This window comes from Brienomyrus brachyistius, unplaced genomic scaffold (assembly GCF_023856365.1).
Source record: "Brienomyrus brachyistius isolate T26 unplaced genomic scaffold, BBRACH_0.4 scaffold92, whole genome shotgun sequence".
Lineage (NCBI taxonomy): Eukaryota > Metazoa > Chordata > Actinopteri > Osteoglossiformes > Mormyridae > Brienomyrus > Brienomyrus brachyistius.
The window spans coordinates 45,001-69,519 of NW_026042367.1; the positions used below are offsets into that span (position 1 = coordinate 45,001).

Below are 24,519 nucleotides of genomic sequence, written 5' to 3' on the forward strand. Positions count from 1 at the left end.
TCTCGGTCATTGATGTTAAACCTTCCTGCTGCCTGTGACCTTCCCGGTTGCCAGTCCTCCCATTTGTGATCCCTCACGATCCTCTTTGTTTCCAGTCTCAGCCTATCTAGTTCAGCAAACCCCCTTTTTGTTTCGCTACCAAGGATACAGAGATGAGAGTCTTTTACCAAGCTTACAGTGTCCAGAGTGGATGAGCATGACCACAGTGAGAAGAGGATCTGATGGATGGAGGACCTAAGTACCATAATCTTAGTAACGCATGAGCAGAATTGGACCATAAGAGGAACTGGCCGGCTCCATCTCAGACATGGTACGTGGGTGTAGAAGTTACTCAAAACCATATGGCTGAAATCCTCCACATGTGCATTTTGAATGTATTGGGCATCATGTCCTGTTTTAACCATGAGAATCCAGTGAGGGGCGGCTCAGTGGGTAACAGGGCTGCCTTGCAGCTGCAGTGTCGAATGTTTCCATCCTTCTCCTATGCTGTCTGTGTGGCGTTTGTTTGCTCTCTTTATCCCACATGGGTTTCTTCCTGCAGCGACTCAGACAGGCATCTGTAAATTGTCCGGACTCCATAACTGTGAGTGTGCCTTGTGATTAAATGGCATTGTATCCATGGTGGACCCCAGCTTTTTGCCCTGTGTTTCCTGTAATTGGCTCTGGGATACCCTTGTGATAAGTGTTTGGAAGATGGATGCGTCTAATCTTAGTACTTGTGACGATCTGTCCCGTCTCCTCCTGATTGGGCCAGCAGAGCTCACTGCTGACACTCCGTAACTCTCCTAACCCTCCCCAGCTGTATCCCATCGTTGACGTTCTCCACCCTGGTCTGTTATCCTCCTACACCTCTCTCCCGTCGGTGATTACTGTGTATAAATGTTCCTGCTCTCATGGTTCCTCAGCTCCGTCATCATTCTTCCAAGTGTTGTTTGCTGTATTCCCTTAATAAAGCCTGTGTCTTTCCCAGAGCTACTGCATCTGAGTCGTCCTTAACCCAGATTATATTACTCATCACATAGAATATCCATTTACATTTAACCCCATGGACACTAAGCTTTTCTCCCAGGGGTCTAAGGTAAGAGAGACCAATTGGACCAGTTCATCCAGATAAATACATTTGTAAAAGAAGTAGTGAATACGTTTCCAATCAATTCCTATTACACATTGATGTTATAATCAGAAGCCACATTATGAAATGGAATATATCCAAACAGCATTTTAATCTGACCAGTAGGGCATGCTGTTGTATCACTTGTAGAAACACTTTTGCATTTACCAGACTTGTTTACCCAAAGTGACTTACAGCAGTGGGAAGGGTTATGTTTTATGCATATTCTTGGGGGATTTGAACCCATGACCAATCATTCATAAATGCAACACTCTACTTGTTCAGCTAGAGAATCTCTAAGAAAAAAGTCCTAATGACTTGAAGTAATCAGCTCCTAATGCCAGGTAGCTGAAAACACAATGAGGTTCTTCCTCAATGTGATGCTGCCCAACCCAGCAGACGGGAATCTGATGAATCAGACACGCCTGCCAGTGTCCAGTTTAACCTTTGGGGTCCGTGGACTCGACGGCCAATCAGAGATGGCAGACAGCTGTCCGCATGGCCCCGATTGAGCGGTACGTTTGCGTAACCTGCTGGCTGTAAAAGGAGACCATGTGTTTGAATGCTGCATCGCAGGCCTGACACATGAGAAAGACCAGATGCCAGCCACCTCAGACATGTGGATTTTATCTGTGTTCCACAGGCACTTTCATATAAGTGATTTACAGGAACAGCCAGTCTAGTACAGGGCAGGGCAAACTCCCTCATGCATATACTGGTTTTAGCACAGCTTCATTGTAAAGCATATCAGATGGCCTCAGAATCCTGCTCCCTGCTTAATACAAGGTGAATAGGGAGTAGGAACTGGGGGACTAAGGAGTAGTGGACTATGGGATTAGGGGCCACAGGACTAGGAGACTATGGGACTAAGGGAATAGGGGACCAGGGGAAAAGGGGCTACAGTGTTAGGGACTATGGGACTAAGAAACAAGGAGACTAGGGACTTGTGGATCATGGAAGTGGGGCAAAGGGGAATTGGGCACTATGGACTATGAGACTAAGGTATAGAGGGACCACAAAATTTGAGCACTTAAGACTAGAGGACTGTGGGACTGCAATGCATCATCTCCGGAAACCTGTTTACTCCTGCTGGGCAGCTTTCAAGTGGCACCCCCTGCTGGACAGTGGAGACACTACAGAGGCTGTGTATTGTGTTCAGTCACCTTTTACTGTAAATCACACATGGGTTCACGCTCATTTGTGTCTGCTCTGAATCCCCATGCGCCGAGGTGAAAACTCCATCCACTTTAGGTAATTCAGGGGCCTCTTGCCAAGTTATGTGAGCTTCGTGTCTGATTCTTTGGGCTTCCAGTCCAGGGTAATTCTGGGAAAGTGTGGAGCTTAGACAAACCAAACTACAGCGTAACATGCTGCCAAGGGGGATTTTAAGATTTTGGTATATTGTGTGGGCATCTTTCTGTTCTTGAAATTGATTGATGTATGTAATTATGTAGTATTTTTAATATACGGATAGCGCACTATTGTATACAAAGCGACAAGCCAAGCTTGCAGTTTTGCAGTGTTCATGTGCTGCCACCTTCTGGGAAAACGAAGAACGGATTTTCAGATTAAGATCTAAAAAACTACACATTTACATTTTAGCCCATGTTACACTGGGCTTTTCTCCCAGGGCAGTAAGGTCAGAGAGACCTACCAGAGAGAAATCTACCATAGTTACTGTTGTATATACATTTATACTGACTTACATTTTACTTATTTGACTTATGGGCCCTCAGGACCTGTGATGATGAGCCCAAAAACACCAACGCAAATCCCCAAACTGCACAATATTGTGTTTTGAGTGAAACCTCAATGAGTCTTTAGGTCCATGATACTGTAACAATTTCGAGGAACTTTGGCGCTACATGCAATTCCCAAAGCGCACCACTAGATGGCGGCTTCCTACCGTGAGCTGAAACAGCCGCCGTAGGAGTGATACGCGGCAAGTTTCCCCAGCCGCCAACCGGCGTGCACCGGGGCTGCGTCTGGGTCAGGCTTTTGCCTGCTGCTTTCCTCCAGCTTATTTTCTTGTGTAACTTGGTGCTAGGCTCCTCGCCATATAAACAAACTCAGCCTAGCAAACATTAAGAAATCTGGATGCTATGAAAGGATCGTCTACCATACTCCCATATTCCACTCTGCTTTCATCCGATTGTCTTTGGTTTGTGCTGCTGGGAACCATTATCGCTGTCCTTTTATTTTTCTGCAAACGTAATCGTATGATCACATTATATCGTGACGTCCCTTGTCCCCACCCACGTTTTGTTGAAACTGCATGAAGGTCAGACCCACTTTTGTACCATTTAAAATACATGTTGATCATTTTTTCTCCTGCAAAAAAAGAGCATTTACTTTTATTTTGGAGATATTTTTTTGCAAAGCGACTTACAATTGAGAAAGCGGCGAGTTGAGCAGCAAACTTAAGGCGGTGTGACTAAGCAGGTTTGGACCCATGAAGCTCAAATTCCACAGTCAGACAATTTAAAATTTTTTCTTTGAGAAGGCAGACGCAGGCAGTCACCGGTGCGTTTGGGGTTAAGGGCCTTAGTCACAGGAGCATAGTGATATAAGCCACTGAGCCAAACGCCAACCCACAGCACTGACCTCTGGCAGAATTCACCTTTACAAGCATGTTTGGCAAATGTCACTAAGTACAAAACTGATGCACTTTTACATAAATAATTGTACTTATCATCAGGGTTCAAGTGTCAGAAGTGCTTCTGCTACCCTTTAGTAAGGTTGCAAATTCCATCTGTCCATCCATCCATCTTCTGTAGCCAGGTATACACACTCACACACACAGAGGCGCACACATGCACGCTAACACGCGCACACACACACAGACGCGCGCACACATGCACGCTAACACGCGCACACACACACAGACGCACACATGCACGCTAACGCGCACACACACACAGACGCACACATGCACGCTAACACGCGCACACACACACAGACGCACACACACACGCTAACGTGCACACACACACACAGACGCACACACCACACAGACACACACACACAGAGGCGCACACATGCACGCTAACACGCGCACACACACACAGACACACGCACGCTAACGCGCACACACACACACAGACGCACACACACAGAGGCGCACACATGCACGCTAACACGCGCACACAGACACACGCACGCTAACACGCGCACACACACACAGACGCACACACACACGCTAACGCGCACACACACAGAGGTTTGTAATTATATCTTTGTGGGGACTCTCCATTTGTTTCGATCGTGAAAACTCTAATCCCAACAATGACAGTCTACCCTTAACCATAAGTAAGCAAACAAAATACAAGATTTTAGGTATTTTCAGTTTTGTGATTCTATTCACAGATTTTTTTTATGAAATTGAGGTTATGTTTGTGGGGTGTGGGGAGTGAAAATGTCCTTATATGGCAAAAGGTTTTTATCTCATCGTGGGGGACATTTGGATCCCACAATGTAATACACTGTGTTCACAATTATTAGGCGAGTTGTGTTTTTGGGATTAATTTTAATAATAAACAAATATAGTGTCATCAGTCAGTCCAAAATCTTAATGAACCTGAAGCCTGAATGTTATGCAAAGGAAATGTGAGTGTGAACATTATCAGGGGAATACATGTCTGTGCACAATTATTACACAACTATTAGTGTGCAGAATTATTACACAACTATTAGTGTGCAGAATTATTACACAACTATTAGTGTGCAGAATTCTTACACAACTATTAGTGTGCAGAATTATTACACAACTATTAGTGTGCACAATTATTACACAACTATTAGTGTGCACAATTATTACACAACTATTAGTGTGCACAATTATTATGCAACTAAATGGAACACCTACATTTTCCCATCTCCCTTGTTCATTATCATCTTTCAAAGTGCGATTAATAAACAAACATCACATAATTTCCAAATAAACAATTCTGACATGAAATATCAATTAGTGAGCAATATAGCCACCTCCTTACGGATGTAGTGGGAAGTGCGAGTGTCCTGCAGGCTGGAGAGCTTCTGATGACGCGCTCAGCGGTCCGGACCCTTCAGAAGACTGTGCAGACCGCTGAGTGCATCATCGGCAGCTCTCTCCCCAGCCTGCAGGACACTTACACTTCCCACTGCATCCGTAAGGCCACCAGCATTGTGACTGACCGGTACCATCCAACCCACGAACTGTCTACTACCCCTCTTCCATCCGGAAGAAGATTCTGCAGCATCAGGAGCAGGTCTGCACGACTGCAATAGCTTCTTCCCCCAAGCAGTCCGGCTGCTGAACAGCAATAAGTCCTCCATTCATGGAATCTGGTATTTTCTTGTTCTGTTGACGATTAACTTTTTGTGCAGCAGCAACCACAGCCTCCCAGACACTGTTCAGAGAGCTGTACTGCTTTCCTTCACTGTAAATCTCCCATATAAGCAGGGCCCACAAGTTCTCAATAGGGATTATGTCAGGTGATTATGTCATTATTCTGTCATCCTTAAGGCCTTTACTGGCTAGCCATGCAGTGGAGTACTTCAATGCATGCGATGGAGCATTGTCCTGCATAAAAATCATGGTCCTCCTGAAAGATGCTGACTTTATCCTGTACCGCTGCTTGAAGAAAGTGTCTTCTAAAAACTGACAGTAGGTTTGGGAGTTGAATTTGAATCCATCTTGGCATTTTCTGGGAAAGTAGAGTGTACCCTTGGGGAGGTGGGCTCCGGCTGGGCTTAAGATACGGTTTCATTAATGAGACTCACATGGTCAGAAGGTTTGAGGTAAACGAGTCTCACTGGCTGTTTCTGAAGGTGGGACCCTCCCCCAATAAAAATCTCACATCTTCCCATTAAAATAATAATTGTAACTCTCCACTATGATTATTCATGTTACAAGGTCCAACTGACAGCACTACTTTGAGGAGAGTTCTTCATCTTCTACCTGTGTGTTGGTAGAATAGTGATTCAGAACATGGGCTTGTGATCTGAAGCAGGAGGGTGTTCGCCGTTGTACCTTTGAGGGAGGTTCCTCACTAAATTAGCCTAGTTGTGGGCATCTCCATCACTGCAGTTTGCGAGGGCTTGGTAACCTAGCCACTTGCAGTTGTTCCCGTTTTAAGGTTCCCTTTTAATACCGCTTGTAATCAGTCAGTGGATGGCGATTTGTTGGAGTGTCCCGGACCGGCGTGAGCCAGGCAGCCGGCGGGATACTGAGCCACTACAATTGCTGCTGTTTTGTGCTTTTGTTTCGTTTATTTTGTTTTCGGGTTTCCTGTTTAATTAGTATTAAGTATTAATGTGTTTTGTTTAGTTTGTTGTACGTAAACCGTGGGGCGCCATTGGGGAGGCTTGGTGTTGGGTGGTGAGGATCTGGTTTGGGGGGCGGGTAGGTTGTGGCGATATAGCGCTGTGTGGTCGCTCTGCCTTCTTAGCCCACCCCCCTGGTGTGTGTATCTACGCCATGTGATGTGGTGACCCTGTGGAGTACCTTCTGACAGTGTCCCCCCCCCACCCCAAGGTAATAGCTGTCGGGTTTGGGTTTCTTTGTGTGATTGGAGTGTTATTCTAACATGATTTGATTTGTACCATTTGTGGGTAATTTTTAAAGTAATTGCTTTGCTGTTTGGTTTTTCCTTTGGAGTGTTAACTGAACGCAGAATAATAAAGGCAGTGTTCATGGTCTTCACGTCCCCCGGGCGGTGATTATGAATTTGTGTGCTTTTATATCGGAGTGGGCGTAGTCGGCAGGATTTCACCAGTACATGGTGCAGATGTGACTCCCTGATCGCTTCCTGGGGAGGTTAGGTGAGATTTGCTTTTGATTTTTTATTTTTTCGTGTTTAATTTGTCATAGTGGAAAGGCAAAGTAAAACAGCAGCATGAGTTTCCCAGGAGCCGCTACTATCTTGAGTAAATTTTGTTTGCCGGGCTTCGTTTGTGCCGTCTAGTTTTATTGTCCTATTGTCATTATGGACGACGAAGTGCAGCAGCTCAGGAATTTGTTGGGGCAGCTCCAGCCTGATAATGATCGTTTGCACCAGGAACGAGCAGAAGTTCCAGGTCCCTCTACTGCCACCCAATCCTCCCTCGCACCTCCACCTGTTTCGGTCGAGCCTCGTGTCTATACTGAACGTTTTACTTTTATTTCTAGAGACCGGAAGTGTCCAATGTTTGGGGGCAGGTCTGGTGTGAGCTTTGAGGAGTGGGAGGAAGAGGTGCGAGTTTGTATGCGGGCCTGGCTTCTGTCGTCTGCTGATCAAGCATTTTTTCTTTTTGACCATTTAGAAGCAGAAGCTAAGGAGGAGATTAAATATGGCCCTGCTGTTGAACGGGGTGACCCAAAAAGGAGATACTGGCACATGGAGAGTCACGTCACCGGTTACAGGGTGGTCCCACACGCAACTACAACCGGATCTTATATACGCACGCTGGCCACAACAATTAATCTATCAATTCAACAAAATCACGATACCTGAAAAGATCGCACATGGAACTCATGCTTTTTTTCATTGGTACATGTCAGGGTCTTATGTTCACCAGAAATGGTTGTCAGTTCAACAAGACATGTATCAGGATGCACCAAGAGAGCTACAGAAAGTCAGTGATACCAGATGGGCATGCAGGTACTATGCATGTAAAAATCTCATGGACAGACTGCCAGCTGTATTGCGTGTACTACATGAGATAGATGGAGAGAGCAGTGCGGAGAGATCAGTGGATGCACGGGGCCTGCTTTCACAAGTAGACCTTACCTTTATTGGAATTCTAGCAGTTCTTAGGAAGATTCCTGGGGAAGCCAAATATCTGTCAGACATGCTTCAAGCACCTTCCCTTGATCTAGCTAGAGCTGTGGACCTAATCCAGGCCCTACAGGACACTTTATGGGAGTACAGGGGTGAATCATGTTTTGATCAACCGTGACAAGATACTGTGTACAGCAAAAATGTATAATGTTGTAGTTGAGGCTGTTTTTTTTGTGATTATAATTTTATCATTCCGTCAATTTATCAGAAGGCACATACAGGACAGAGATACCACAAGAATAAATGACAAAAAAGCAGCAAGAGAAAGGAGAAAAAAGAAAAGAAAAAAAGAAAAGGAAACACAGAACAACTTTTCACACTTGACATGTTGGCAGCAAACTCATATAAACTAGACCATTCAAAGAAGCTCTTTAAGAGCAGCAGCCATATTCCTCCAGGTATTTACAGTGATTGCTTTGCCTTGTTAATCTTTGCAGTGGTATACTCTAAATAGACAATGTAATGGAATGAGACAATCCAGAATTACTTCAGGTTTGTATCAAGGTGTATCCATCGCTGTAGTGTGGTTTTCTTAGCAGCTGTAAAGCCTGCCTTTAACAGTTTTTTATCACGTAATGAGAACTGGTACATCAAGTCATCGTTAAGCAATAGTAATCAAGGCTCCATCTCAAAGTATAGTCCAGTAAGATCACATTACACACGAGTGACAAGCTTCCATAAATGTTGGGTCACTGGACAGTCCCAGAACATGTAGAAACGTACCGGTAGTGTCAGTGTTGCAAATGCTGCAGTATGGATGGGGAGCAGGTTTGATGAGATACCGTTTGTAGGGTTACAATAGAAACGATGGATAGTTTTAAAGTGAATACGTACATAACTAAGGTTTTTGGAAGTAAGGCAAAGATTCGACCGCACTGTTTCCCAAACCGGGTGGAATCCTAACCTAGAAAGTTCTAAATCCCATTTTGGCAGAATCTTCAAAGGCTTATGAACGTTAAGGAGTAAATTGTTGTAAATGTTTGTGACTGTGCCTTTAGATGCCTCGACAGGATCGATCCAGCTAAACATTGGGTGATCATCTAAGACAGAATTCCATGGCACAGCATAGGTCTTCATTGTGGATCGTAGCCTGAGGTCGAAGAAAAATGAGAAGCCAGGCAGACTGTATTCTTTTTGAATGTCCTGGAATGTGCGCACAACATTCGCATCAAACGTATTAGAAAATGTGAAAACCCCCTTGGATGACCAGGGGGGACAAACAAAAGCTTTATAGTCTGACAGAAAGTGGAAATTGTTCCATAAAGGAGATTGTTGACCTATTACTTTTTCGGCGTTGTACCATGCAGCTAAGGTGGATGAAAAGATACAACCAAGTTTGTGTCATGATTTACGAAGACCTACCCCTGGGAAAGGTAAGTCCTGGAGTCCGTGGGGATGCACTATAGCCGATTCAATACCTCTCCACGACACTACACTGCCTGCGTCTGTCCAAGTGCGCATAGCCCTAATTTGAAATGCCCAATGCTAGAGCTTAAAATCAGGGAGGGCGAGGCCACTGTCTGATTTGGTGCGCTGTAAAACTGAGAAGCGTTTCCTGGGTTGTCTGCCGTTCCAAATTAATTTGGATACAATGAAATTCAAATCTTCAAAATAATTTGGAGGTGGTACACATGGAATCATAAAAGACCAAAAGATAAGTGAGTAAAATATTCATTTTGATTGAACGGCATCTTCAGCTAGAGAAAGACGTGGAGACAAAAGGCTGGAGGAGATAAAGACAGCGCAGAAAGAAGACGACGTATGCAGACAAGTGACAAACCACTGTTTCACAGAATGGCCAGAGAGATGTAAGTTAGATCCAGACATTAAACCATACTGGCAGCGCACAATGGATTTTCACCTTGCTCACGACCTTCTCATGAAGGGAGAAGGACTTGTGATACCTCCCCCCTTGAGAGCGGATGTTCTTCAGCGTCTGCATGAAGGCTATCAGGGAATTACAAAATGCCGAGCCAGAGCTACACAGTCAGTATGGTGGCCCGGTATCACAGCACAGATTAGCCAGATGGTGGACAGCTGGGTCCTAAATGGCCAGATCTGCAAGTTTTTCGCAAGCAGGATGAGGAGAGAAGGCGTCAGCAGGTAAAACACTACAACCGCAGACTCCGCTCCAGACCTCTCGCAGAACTGACATCTGGTCAGACAGTTTGGATTAGCACAGAAGGGACTGCTGGGAGTCGTCAGACCTGCAGATACTCCTAGACCATATGTGGTAGAGACTGATAAAGGTCATCTTTGGCCTACAGGGACTGTTACTAGGTCAAGTTGACTGGAAAACCACCTGACAGAATGGACTTGTGAACAAAGAGGGAAGTTCAGTAGAAGAGAGAGAGAGAAGGAGGTTGTTGATAGCAGTAATAGAAATTAATGGCAAAAGGTACACAGCACATTTGACTTAAGCTAAAAGGAGGAGGTGTAATAATAGAACTACTGTTCCCATAATGCTCTATTCCCCACAGTGCTTTTGTGCCTTGTATGCAGTATTCCAGTTGTTGTATTAAACACGATCTAACCATGTACTGACAGTCCCATCTGCTCATTATACAGTTTAGTCAGGGTGATGACTGACTGATGACTGATAACTGAGGGGAACAGTTAAGTTACTTTGGTTAGTCTTTATTTATTTATTATTTTTTTATTTTGGGTTATTTCTGTATTTTTTTAATAAATTAATTCCTTTAATTACATTTGGTTGTTTGGAGCCTATTGACACTTGATAGAGGGATTTAATGGACAATAAAGAATGTGCATCCTATCCTATCCTGTAAGGCATTCAAGTTTGTCCATCAGCCCACAGGCCAGCAAGCAAAGGCAGTTTAAAGTTTATAAAAGTTTAGATGAATGCAAGTATTTTCTGGCTGATCATGTACACGGGACTGATTGCTTCCTAATCGTATAGTTTTTATTATTTATCGTTTTATATGTTTTATCCTGATTAATTCTGCAAGGTTTTTGTGGTTTTTCGACCTCCCAAGAGCAACTTCGATTTCGTTTTGTTTTTAGTTCATACTTGGTTCAGGCAGAAGTTCTTTTGGTAAGTAGTAGTAAATTTATTGGATTTAAAATCCAGCCATCCATTTTCCAAACCGCTTATCCTATTGGGTCGCGGGGGGTCCGGAGCCTATCCCGGAATCAATGGGCACGAGGCAGGGAACAACCCAGGATGGGGGGCCAGCCCATCGCAGGGCACACTCACACACCATTCACTCACACATGCACACCTACGGGCAATTCAGCAACTCCAATTAGCCTCAGCATGTTTTTGGACTGTGGGGTGGATTTAAAATTTTAAATAAAAATAATAATTAAGTTCCGTTTCAACCCAAGTAACTTATTTTAGTGTACTCGGCACTTTATTGCATTTAACGGTACGCTAATTAATCTTTAAAGTTAAATATGCTATATAAATTTACTGGGCTGGGAGTACGGGGTCATAGTGAGTTAGTTAATTATGGGGCCGGCTCAGTGTTGCGTTTGCAACATGTTTGCCCTTCTGGACGTTAGTGTCCAGTCGGACTTCATCTGCGAGCGATGTAAGCTAGTGGACTCGCTCATGGTCAAGGTTCGCGACCTTGAGGAGCAACCGGCTCTCATCCAATGCAACAGTGAGTTAGAGGAGCAAGTTAATACGCCTTTTAGGGAGAAGGTGTGTACGCCACTAGCCGGGAGGGGGGAGAATGAAGAGCAGAGAGGTCGAGAGAGCTGGGTGACCGTAGGTCGTAGACGCAGGAAAGGGCGTACACACGTTGCAGAGGCGGCATCACCTGAGGTGACTGTGTCGAACAGGTTTCAGGTTCTTCCAGCTTTAGAGCCGGAACGGACTGGGGAGGCAGGTGGGCCCTTGGGCACTGAGGAGCCCCCTCCCCCCAGGAAGAGGGAGGTTGTGGTAGTGGGGGATTCCATTATTAGGGGAGTAGACAGTTATGTGTGCACGCGTGATAGAGGGTCGCGTACGGTGTCTTGCCTGCCTGGTGCCCAGGTAGGAGACCTTCCAGATCGTGTGGATAAGCTTTTGGCCCCAGCTGGGGTGGATCCAGTTGTCGTGGTGCATGTTGGCACCAACGACATAGGCAAGGGTAGAAGGGCTGTTCTGCAGGATAAATTTATAGAAGTCGCCAATAAGCTTAGAAGCAGAACGTCCACGGTGGTATTCTCCGAAATACTCCCCGTGCCACGTGCAAGTCAGGCTAAGTTAGCTGAGATAAGGAAATTAAATGCGTGGCTAAAAGGATGGTGTAGGAAAGAGGGGTTTAGGTTTATGGGGCATTGGAGGACCTTCTGGAACAGGTGGGACTTGTTCAAGCCGGATGGGTTGCACCTGAACCAGAGGGGAACCAGTGTATTGGGGAGGCGTATGTGTAGAGTAGTTGAGGAATGTTTAAACTAGGGACTGGGGGGGCAGGGAGGTTAGTTAACTATGTCAGTGGGGGGAAACGGAAAGCCCCAAATAATCATATTGTAAGTGGGCACCGTAATAGGCCTACCCTTTGTTGTCTGTATTTAAACGCCAGAAGTATTAGGAATAAAATTCATGATTTAGAGGCTTTTATCTCATCGGACTCTTATGATATTATAGGAATAACTGAAACGTGGTTGAGTGAAAAGGATGGACAAGAATATAATATGGATGGTTACACGTTGTTCCGTAAGGATCATATAGGAAAAAAGGGAGGTGGTGTTGCAGTATATGTAAAGGAAAACTTGCAGGCAAGGGAACTTACTGATATAAATAAAACTACGGAAGCAATATGGGTAAAATTAGATGCTAAAAACTCAAATAGCCTAATTGTCGGTGTTTGTTACAGAACACCTAATATAGCTGCTGAGGAAAGCAGATTGTTATACAGTGATATTAGGACTATGAGCAATAAAAATGATGTGGTAGTTATGGGTGATTTTAATCTACCAGGAATGCAGTGGGACATTGTCACTGGCTCTTCAGAAAATGAACTGGAGATGGTGGAATTAGTACAGGATTGTTTTTTTACTCAGTTTGTTAACACCCCTACCAGGGGAGATGCCATTCTTGATCTTGTTCTCTCTAATAACCAGGACAGGATTGGTAAATTAGACGTTTTACAACCACTTGACAGTAGCGATCATAACATGGTCAAATTTGAGGTTAAGTTTAGTGTTCGAAGAGCTAAGTCCAAATCAAAAATATATAATGTTAGGAAGGCTGACTTTAAGTGTATGAGACTAAAACTAGAAACTGTGAACTGGATGGAGTTAAATAACAAAACTGTTGAAGAGGCCTGGGAATTTTTTAAAAGCACATTATTGCAAGTGCAAGAGGACTTCATACCTGTTTCCAGCAAGAATAAATCTAGGAAATTGAAACCTAGGTGGTTTACTAGGGAAATAAAGTATAAAGTAAGGAGGAAAAGGGCTTTGTTCCAGCAATGGAAAATAACTGATGATGACAGAATTAAGCAGGAATATCTAAGTCTACAGGCTGAGTTAAAAAATGATATTAGACGAGCTAAAAGAAATGTCGAAAGGATGGTTGCATTGGAAGCTAAGGATGACGTTAAAAGTTTCTTCCAGTATTTTAACTCTAAAAGAGCTCTAAAACCTGAAATTACTAATCTGCAGGATAGTAAGGGTCTTATAATAGTAAACGACATTGATATAGTAAATTAGTTCAATGATAGTTTTGCACGGGTATTCACTGTTGAGGACCTTAGTAATTTACCAGTTATTACCTATCCAGCATTGTCTATAGCTAATATATATATAACTGAAGCAGATGTTTTGCAAAGCCTAGCTAAGCTCAAAATAAATAAATCACAGGGCCCTGATGGCATCTTACCTATAGTGTTAAAAGAGATGAGGGATATTATTTGCTGACCCTTAACTTTACTGTTTCAAAAATCCTTATCTGAAGGTGTGGTACCTTCTGATTGGAAGCACGCCTTCATAACACATATTTTCAAAAAAGGGGATAGAAGTAATTTGTCTAACTATAGGCCAATCAGTCTAACTTGTATAACTGGTAAAGTTATGGAGGCTATAATCAAAGAGAAAATGGTAGATTACCTGGACTCCAATAACATTTTGCGGGATAGCCAGCATGGATTTAGGAGAGGTAGATCCTGTTTAACAAATCTGTTGGAGTTTTTTGAGGAAGCTACTCAGGAAGTTGATGATAAGAAGGCCTATGATGTCATCTACTTAGATTTCCAAAAGGCTTTTGATGTTGTCCCCCACAAGAGGCTCCTACTTAAACTCAAAGCGACAGGTATTTTAGGTACCGTAGCGACCTGGATTGATAACTGGTTAACAGATAGGAAACAGCGAGTAGTTATAAGAGGCACAATGTCACAGTGGGCTTGCGTTCATAGTGGGGTACCGCAGGGTTCGATTTTAGGACCACTATTGTTCCTAATTTACATAAATGATATGGATACCAATATATACAGTAAACTGGTGAAATTTGCAGATGACACCAAGGTGGGTGGTGTAGCAGATACTGAATTAGTGGCTCAGCAGCTACAGCGGGATCTTGATTTAATTAGTGACTGGGCCGATACCTGGCAGATGAAATTTAACGTCGATAAATGTAAGGTACTCCATCTAGGGAGCAGAAATATAAAGTACAGGTATTTCATGGGTGTCACTGAAATAAAGGTAGCTGATCATGAGAAAGACCTTGGTGTGTATGTTGATGCTTCCATGTCCCATTCTCGCCAGTGTGGGGAAGCAATAAAAAAGGCCAATAGGATGTTGGGGTATATCTCCAGGTGTGTGGAGTTTAAGTCAAGGGAGGTAATGCTAAGATTATACAATTCCTTGGTGAGACCTCACCTAGAATATTGTGTGCAGGTTTGGTCACCATATCTTAAAAAGGACATTGTGGCCTTAGAAAAGGTGCAGCGTAGGGCCACAAAAATGATTCCTGGTCTTAGAGGAATGTCATACGAGGAACGGTTACTTGAGCTAAATCTGTTCAGTCTCAAGCAAAGGAGACTGAGGGGGGACATGATCCAGGTATATAAGATTCTAACAGGTTTGGATGCTGTTCAACCAAATAGTTACTTCAGCATTAGTTTAAATACACGAACTCGTGGCCATAGGTGGAAATTAGCGGGAGAACATTTCAAGCTGGATTTAAGGAAGCACTTCTTTACACAGCGTGTAGTCAGAGTATGGAATAGCCTTCCTGATAATGTAGTGCAAGCTGAATCCTTGGGTTCCTTTAAATCAGAGCTAGATAAGATTTTAACGACTCTGAGCTATTAGTTTAGTTCTCCCCAAGCGAGCTTGATGGGCCGAATGGCCTCCTCTCGTTTGTATAGTTCTTATGTTCTTATGTTCTTATGTATAATGACAGACAGACAATATGTAAATCAATTTTGAAATCAGCCTATGGCTGGGCAATATTGTACAATAGTAAAGTTTTTTTCATAGGAAATGATATTGATAATTATCACGACATAATTTTATTCTACATTTTTACTTAAAATTCACATAATTGCGTTTAAAAAGGCAACGTGAAAATTGAATTGACTGCAAACTTAAATCTAAATTTAATAAATCATATATATGATATTTGAATGATGTGTGAATGTGCCCTGCGATGGGCTGGCCCCCCATCCTGGGTTGTTCCCTGCCTCGTGCCCATTGCTTCCGGGATAGGCTCCGGACCCCCTGCAACCCAGTAGGATAAGTGATTTGGAAAATGGATGGATGGATGGATGGATATATATGATATTTGATGTATACACAGGCCTATAGTGGACTCAGACGTCAATCCCTCGCACAGGCCTATAGAGGACTCAGATGTCGGTCCCTCACACGGGCCTATAGAGGACTCAGACGTCAGCCCCCCACACAGGCCTATAGAGGACTCAGACGTCGGCCCCCCACACAGGCCTATAGAGGACTCAGATGTCGGCCCCTCACACAGGCCTATAGAGGACTCAGACGTCAGCCCCCCACACTGGCCTATAGAGGACTCAGACGTCGGCCCCTCACACGGGCCTATAGGGGACTCAGACGTCGGTCCCCTCACACAGGCCTATAGAGGACTCAGACTTCAGCCCCTCGCACAGGCCTATAAAGGACTCAGACGTCAGCCCCTCACACAGGCCTATAGAGGACTCAGACGTCAGCCCCTCACACGGGCCTATAGAGGACTCAGACGTCAGCCCCTCACACGGGCCTATAGAGGACTCAGACGTCAGCCCCCCACACAGGCCAATAGAGGACTCAGATGTCGGCCCCCCACACAGGCCTATAGAGGACTCAGACTTCAGCCCCTCGCACAGGCCTATAAAGGACTCAGACGTCAGCCCCTCACACAGGCCTATAGAGGACTCAGACGTCAGCCCCCCACACAGGCCTATAGAGGACTCAGACGTCAGCCCCCCACACAGGCCTATAGAGGACTCAGATGTCATTCCGCTGGATGCATTAGAGAACTAGAGCGTACCTCTGGCAGATACCTGGTGGCTGTGTGGTCAGGAGGGAGGATTGAGGCCTCCTCTCCCCAATAATTGTGGAGTCCTCTGCACTAGGGGGATGTTAGCTAGCCAGGTGGATATTGACAAACAGCCCTCTAGGTCCCACAGGTTTGTTACGAGCTGCGAAGATGATCCCAGTGTGTATATAGATGCCATATGCCAGCCGAGGGGCATTCCAGAGAAATATAAGGTGAGAAGTGAGATAGCTGCAGGGTTTGAATCAATATTAGTTTGGCCTACTGTTAACAAAAATGTGGAATGGAAAAATTATTTGTACTATAATCAGCAGAGGTTTACCAACTATACTCAGGAGGCACTCGCATCTCTGGGGGAGCAGCTTCAGGCCACCAGTCTGATGGCATGACAGAACAGGATGGCCCTGGATTGGCTCCTGGCAGAAAAAGGGGGAGTGTGTGTGCTGTTCGGGGATCAGTGCTGTACATTTATTCCCAATAATACAGCCCTGGATGTTTCATTTACTGAGGGTATGAGAAAGTTGCAGGGGTTACAGGATGAGATGGCGAGAAATTCGGAACAATATGACGGGTTGTTTGACTGGTGCTATAATATGTGGGGTAGTTGGCAGTAAGCCCTTATGAAAGCACTCTGTGTGCGTGCTGTGTTCATTCTTGCTTTGCTACTAATCTTTTGTTGTGTACTTCCTCTTGTTCGCTCCCTAGTGGGAAGAGCGCTGTCTCAGCAGGCGACTATAGCTGCAATGTTTAGAGTGGTGGGAGGACCGTTTGGAGCGGCAACCTCCTGGACCAACACGGAAACGGATGGCGACATAGACACCTTGGATACGCTCCTGCCCATAGCTGAAGTTCGGCCGTACCGCCTGTGAATACTCCATGTTGGAAACGCTGCAGCCTGCCTGCCGCCCACGACACCTGGGACTTTCCTGCTCATGACAGAGTGCCTGTTATAGTAATCTACAGTGTTATCAGTTAACCTTTCAGTTATCTTTGCATTAGCCGTATATGTTTATGTAATGAGCTTGTGGTAGGTGATGTACTCCTGGTAGATTATGTATTCCTGATAATATATGCAATGTATCCTGGGGAGTTCATTGCTGTTGGTTGATTCTGAGTGTTGATAGTTTGTGAGCCATGTCAGCCATGGACCCCGAAGGGGGGCCGCGCCTGTGGCGGGCTGGGAGTGGAATTTCCCTAGATCTTAGGGTTTTAGCCCTCCCTCCTAGGCTGGATGGACAGAATTGTGTGTGGGACTCTTTAGAATCCCAAAGGGGGGAAATATATGGGATATTATTTAGCACTATACAATGTAGAATATAATCATTACGGTATTATTAAAAAGCATGCCAAATACCCGTGATGTAATCATTATAATGTAATCAACACAATGTAATCAATTGAGTATGTATTTGCACCTTGTATTAGCCTCAAATGTTCTGTTAGCTACTTTATGTTAGCCCTGAATGCATGAATATCCACCTTTATTAGTGTTATGCCTTATCATTATGTTGAAGGACAAATATATTATCAACCCTCTAATTAGACAATGTGCAACAGGCTCACCAAAAGTTCACGGCTGAGCATTTTTAAAAAAGCAAGTGGAGATGGTCGCACCACCATTATGTTCGGCTGAGGGACCAAACAGTAAAAGAATTGATGGACAAACTTATCACCTAGGGGTGTGGATTGATGTAAAAAACAATGATTGTGAATGGTTGAAGGAATGATGATGCTTAAGTGACGAGATATTGTTAAATGATAAGAACTTGTATAAAAATAGGTATAAAACAGTACTGGACACACTTTAAGTGTCCGGCCTTGGTTGTAACTTAATTGTTGCAATAAAGACTGAATTTGGATCTACACCAGCGGCTTCTGACTTCTGATTTAGCAGGGAATGAAAAACCACAAAACTAACATTTTGCCTTTTTCCCCATCTGTAACTGTTATTATGTTATTATCATTTAGAACTGAATATCCATACTCCCTTTTAATCTCATGCATCTTTTTTATCATTCCCCAGACTTTACTAATGTCAGTTTCCCGTCCTACTGAATTACAGAAGGACCTCCAAAACTCCCTCTTTGCTCATTTAACTACCCTCCTTACGTTAGCCTGCAACTTTTTGTACTCAATCAAATTCTGAAAGTTGTGAGTACTGTGGTGAATGTTGTGGGGAGTATTTGTTGTGATTGTTAATGGGTTACAGCTGGGGGGGAGGAATGTCTTTTTAAAGGGGGGTGGAATAGATTGAGGGGTTGTTCTGTGTTTGGTTTGGTTTGGTGGAGGAAGGACCGGTGTGGTTCGGGAGGGAGGGGAATCCCTTGGCTGTCCGCGGTTAATGTTGGGGGAAATGTGGTGTGTCCGTCGCTGATGTTAGATCGGCCGCGGGCGAAGATAAGTAGGTAAGAGTGAGGTGGGGGGATGAATGTGTAGGGAAGTTAGCGATGTGTGGGCGATAAGGAGCCGCGGAGCGAAGTGCGCTTTGGGAGTAGAGCCTCTTCCTTCTTCGGGGGAAGGACGGGGGGCTGTGTTGCCTCTCCCCTTAGAAGTAACCGTCCTTTTAAAGGTTTCTGTCTTTTTCGTATGAATGTGTGTGGTTGTGTGTTGATTTTAGCCGGGGTTGGTAGGACAGTTGTTGAGGGTGGGGAAGGAGACTGATGGGGGTGATTTGGGTGATATACGGAGTGCAGTGCTTTTTCCCTCACTAGATTTGTGTATTTATAATTATGGATTTTGTGGTGTGATCTGATGTTGTGGAGTCAACACGTGTGATGTATTGCCCCCTACTGTCTGGTGTTGCCCTCTGGGAAGGATTGTGATCCCCGGCTATTACATGAAATAAAGTAATATTCTATTTATACTCTTGGCTTTGGTGTCTGGACCTCCCCAGATAAATTATAAAGAAAGGTGGTGGCAGTGGTTACCAGTGGACCCGCTTAAGTTGTAGCGGACATAGGAGTTTTAGTTCGCTACACGTATTACAGTACTTTTTAACATTGTAAAAGCTTTGTTCCGAGACTTAACTGCAGTATCGCATTCCTTTGTTTACTATGAGATCTTTGGTTAGTCTGCTTTGCTGCCTCTAGAATTACTGCATCATGGTTAGATTTCTTTTGTCCGACATAAAGCCGGCCCTGCAAAACGTCACCTAACGTCACCAAGTCACATGGTACAAAAACCTACAAGACGATCGTGACAGATCGTGCAGCACGTGCAGAGAGCAAGTAAGATCGTGCAGCACCTTTCAGCCGGCATAACTGTAAATGTCGCTACTATGTGCCCCTGGCTTATTTTGTAAATGTCTCGTAAATGTTCTTGTTTGTTTTGTTAATCTTAATGGTCACTGGTCAGCTATTACTTCTGTTGTAATTTAAAGCTTCAATAACAAAAATAATAAAAAAAACCTCTCAGCCGGCTGCACAAACTGGAACTGCTTCCGTGACACAACTTTGCCCTTATTGGCTGAACAATTTTAGTCACACGCATGACGTTTGTATCTCTGGAAGTTCCGATACGTTATTTGCTATTTCTCCCGAAAAGCCTGTAAAGAAGTAAAGTTTCAATAAATGCTCTAATAGTACACATAAGTTAATCGTTTATTTATTGTTAGTTACTGTAATGTTGCGCTGCTTTATGTGTTTAATCGTCTAGTCTGTGAAGAAGGCATTCAAGTAAGAATTGCATTGTATTCTGTGCATGACAATAAAAACTTTGAATCCTAGAAATAAATGTATTTCATCTTTTTCCTGGCAGCTATCTTTTCACTGCTAGCACTTTGGATCAGGAGTTGGTTATTGTAGAAGAGGTAATGTGCATGCAGGTGATATTTGTATAGATGTATCTACACCCTTTTGGAAGTGCGGCCATCTCAGTCAGGTCTCGCACTACGAGGAGTAGAAGTTGTCTAGTTTGGCTGCTGTCAGTTTATATTACAAGTTTATATTACAGTTTATATTATTATATTACACTCCTGCAGCCGCCGGCAGATGGCGCTCCCCCTCACGTCAGCTGCAGTCAGACCTAAGTGAAGTCGAACGCACCCAACGCATTCCCAATTATCAAAAAACCCACTAATTGAATGGGTCGCGTAATTATCGCTATGAATTCTGGGAGTCTGTGCAACTTCAAGACCGCAGCTCTCGTGTTACTTATAACAAGGAAGGAATATTATTCTATATTTTTAATGGCGACCGAATGATTAATTGATGTAATGTAGTGTTTCATTCTATATCCTGTTTTGATAAGATATCGACATTTCGTAAACATTCGATATACAGTTAAACCATAATTGGTCCGTCTTGTTTCTTTGTCACCCAGAAACTTCACAACTGTGTTGTGAGCGGATTTTCAGCGCTCATATGTTTTTAAACTTGTCTTAAAATTTTGTGGTACTTCTACGTTTCTGCGCTTTTGTAAATGTAGATCGTATGTTTCGTCATTTGATTAAAGCGTTTGAAGACTTTGCAGCGCGCTGACACCAATCGGCCACCGTAGCTTAGCAACCGAATCATAACAATTCTTTTCCGTTTAGAGTTTTCATTTGAACATTTAAAGCAGCTCAGACTTGCAGTTTATCAGCAAGAGAGAAGACGCGAAAGATGTCCATCGTGAAAACCACCGTGAATCTCCAGAGGATTGACTGGCTGCTGCCGAAAGGTGCAGTCAGTGTGCGGATCGCCCCGGAATACATCCCCGGTCCAGTTGGCCGAGGTAAGGATGGCAAAATGATGCCCAGACTAACTCAGCACTTAAAGAGTTAAAGTCAGAATATGCTTGACTAGTCTTCTTGAATCTTCTGTTCTATTATCTTGTTTTAGAAGTACATGTCTAAATAATAAAGTAGTTCACCTTTAGCTTTAATATACGGGAGTCTTTTTGCATGTCCACTGCATTATATAATGAAATCAGTAAAATCTGTGGCTGTGCTGTGTTTAAACATCAGAGAAAATCATCATGAAGTGGTAAAGTAACAGCTGAATATGTCCTAATATACGGTGTTTCCCCGAAAATAAGACAGGGTCTTATATTAATTTTTGCTCCAAATGACGCGTTACGGCTTATATTAAGGTAGTATTTTCCCAAGTATAACATGCTACAGTATATTTACCGGTATTCATGAAAAAAATCCACATTTATTCAAACACAGACATCATGTCATCTTCTAACAGTATCTTTCCATGTAAACAATTTGACGGTGAATTTATTCATGAACAAAATTCTGCTGTATACTGCATATGTTTATTCAAATATAGTCGTAATGTCATGTTCTTCTGGAACATCATCGTAAATCTCCAAGTTCCAAATTCCGTCCTGAATATCTCGCAACTCAATTTCCTGTAGAACCAGTGTCCCCAATCTCTCATGTTTAGCAATAACTCTGTCCTTAAATGAGCGCCTCTTGTCCATGTAGCCTTCTCGTAGTATAACCGCATCTCATTCTAGTTACCGTACAATCCATGGGACAATAACTAGGGCTTATATTACGAGCTTCTTGAAAAATCATGTTAGGGCTTATTTGCGGGGAAACGCGGTAGTAATCAGAAAAAGCATAAATCTTAGTTTGGTACCTTGAGAGTGAATAAATAATGCAACTTATGGAAAGTGTAAGATATGTAAAGGATTTGACTTAATAGTCAGTTGTTGATGCCAGCATTTGGATTGAGTGGGCTGCTATATTTGATGCACATGAACCTTTCCAGTGTTGTTTTTCGCTGTTGTTCTGCGTATCAGGGAATCTGTGCACAAACTGGCTTGTTTTTATAGGTCAGGTTCCCCTGCTGAAACGCAGACGGCCCAAGTCAAGACCAGCGCATAAGTTTCCCAAGCGTGTGTTTCCTGTATCCAATAAAGACAGCAGAATTTTTCTTAGTGTGCAATACCGACTGCCAAGTGTGATATCTGTGATGGTTGTGATGTAGTGTTGTTGTACAGTGACATAATGTTTCATTTAAATTAAATATGCTGTCCCCTGTCTTTATAATCCCAAAGGACAAACCAGTTCCAGTGATGCTGGCCGTCGGAAGAAGTGCCGCACCAGGCCGCCGGCAGCCAGCTCCCTGACCACGTCTGCCTCTCCTGGATCTGCTGCCATCCCGGTGGCAACCAGCAGGGGTCAGCAGGGCACAGGCCGCCGTAGAAATACGGCGGGAGGCCGGTCAGGGCGAAGAAGGAGGTATGACCAACAGAAGGGGTTAGAGCCTAAGCCCAGCTCACCAACCTTCTCCTCCTCTTCATTTTTATTTCCGTCTTCAGCCCCCTCCCCTTTTGTTTCATCCCAATTTCTTTTTATGGGCTCCTCTGTTTTATCCCCACACTTAGTCACACCTGTTAGCCCTGCTCCACATCCATTTTCAGCTCCAGGCATGGTTCATCTGACCCCTCTGCTTCAGGCTCCAGCACAGGCTGTAGCCGCCTCATCTAACCTGGAAAAATTCTATTGGTTGTATAACTATTATGTAACCAAGTACTCTAAAATGACCTATGACGCCAAGTGCTTTACTGAGTACTGGTGTCAGGAGTTTTGGAACAGACATTTAAATGAAATTAACTTAGCGAAACAGGGGAAGAATGAGGATAATGAGGGTACTCATTCAACCAAGAGGCGTAGGATTGATGAAGATGAGTTCATCTTTCCTATTGATGCACTGGAGCAGCTAAGTACCATGCCCAGTGCTCAGGAGATGGGTGTGGAGATGGGCTATCAGTCAGATGCACATAGCTACATTTCCCTGTAGATTCAGCACATAATTACACGAGAGTTGTCATACATACTTAGGATAAGATAAAATTAGGATATGTTACCATGTAGTTCTATAACATAAGGTACTATAGGATAAGATTAAGATAGGATAAGGTTAAGATTGTATAGAATAAGATTAAGATAGGACAAGTTAAGATAGTCTTAACTTGTATGCCATTTTATGTTTTACAAAGACATGATAAATTACCATAGGTTTAGGATAAGATTATATAAGATAGGATTGCATAGCATAAGATAAGAAAGATAGGATAAGATAACATAGAATAAAATTAAGATTGTACAACATAGGATTAGATTAATTATAAATAAAGCAGTCCTCCTTAGAGGGGGGGTGGTGGAGGGAATATTTAAGAAATAAAAATAGGATCAGTTAACATAAGGTAAAGATAAGCTTGTATAACATAGGATTAGATTAATTGTAAATAAAGCAGTCCTCCTTAGAGGGGGGGTGGTGGAGGGAATATTTAAGAAATAAAAAATAGGATTAGTTAACATAAGGTTAAGATAAGATTGTATAACATAGGATTAGATTAATTATAAATAAAGCAGTCCTCCTCAGAGGGGGGGTGGTGGAGGGAATATTTAAGAAATAAAAATAGGATCAGTTAACATAAGGTAAAGATAAGCTTGTATAACATAGGATTAGATTAATTGTAAATAAAGCAGTCCTCCTTAGAGGGGGGTGGTGGAGGGAATATTTAAGAAATAAAAATAGGATCAGTTAACATAAGGTTAAGATTAGATTGTATAACATAGGATTAGATTAATTATAAATAAAGCAGTCCTCCTCAGAGGGGGGTGGTGGAGGGAATATTTTAAGAAATAAAAATAGGATCAGTTAACATAAGGTTAAGATTAGATTGTATAACATAGGGCTACAGGGAAGAAATCAAAAATTTCAAGGCAGCATGAAGGTAACGCACAATCAGGGATGTGCAATTTCTGAGGCATGTATTCAAAAAAAGTATTTTAATTGTGTTTTATGATTCATATTTGACTTAGTTCATGAAATAAAATGTTTTTTTCTACAGACTTTGATCAGTGTTTTTGTAATTTGTAAAATACGAGAAATACTGTATGCATGGTAATGTCAGGTGTGCAAAATGTTTGTGCTAACAAAGGACACAGAGCCCCTAGAAGGGCACAGAGCCAGGCTGAGCACCGCAGCGCTATCCAGCCCATGGCTGCCGATGGTCACATTCCACCAGAACCCCCCAACACTAACTCCCCAGGGAACTTCCAAGCAGCAGAGCAGATTCCAACAACCGAGGATCAAAGGAAAAGAAAAGATACTGGCAGGAAGAAGATGATCTTGTGGCCAAAGGTTAAAAATGTAGAAGTTTGGAGAACAAATGTGTTACAAATGAAATATTATTTGAAATGT

The 24,519-nt window shown here is 43.3% G+C and overlaps 2 protein-coding genes across 2 annotated transcripts in view; both read left to right on the forward strand.

The window, feature by feature from the left end:
• Positions 1-24,519, forward strand: part of LOC125727221 (stonustoxin subunit beta-like) — a 51,235-nt gene that overhangs the window by 6,076 nt on the left and 20,640 nt on the right. The gene's annotated exons all lie outside the window — the stretch shown is intronic.
• LOC125727220 (uncharacterized) lies at positions 20,776-23,441 on the forward strand. Its single transcript, XM_049003991.1, has 2 exons — positions 20,776-21,085; positions 22,364-23,441. Exons 1-2 carry the CDS (start codon positions 20,974-20,976, stop codon positions 23,107-23,109), a joined length of 858 nt encoding a protein of 285 aa, XP_048859948.1. The 5' UTR covers positions 20,776-20,973; the 3' UTR covers positions 23,110-23,441.

Coding starts and splice junctions, on each gene's coding strand:
- LOC125727220 (XM_049003991.1), top strand. CDS start 20,974: ATGTCCATCGTGAAAACCACCGTGAATCTCCAGAGGATTGACTGGCTG. Junction 21,086..22,363: donor CCCCGGTCCAGTTGGCCGAG/GTAAGGATGGCA, acceptor ATAATCCCAAAG/GACAAACCAGTTCCAGTGAT.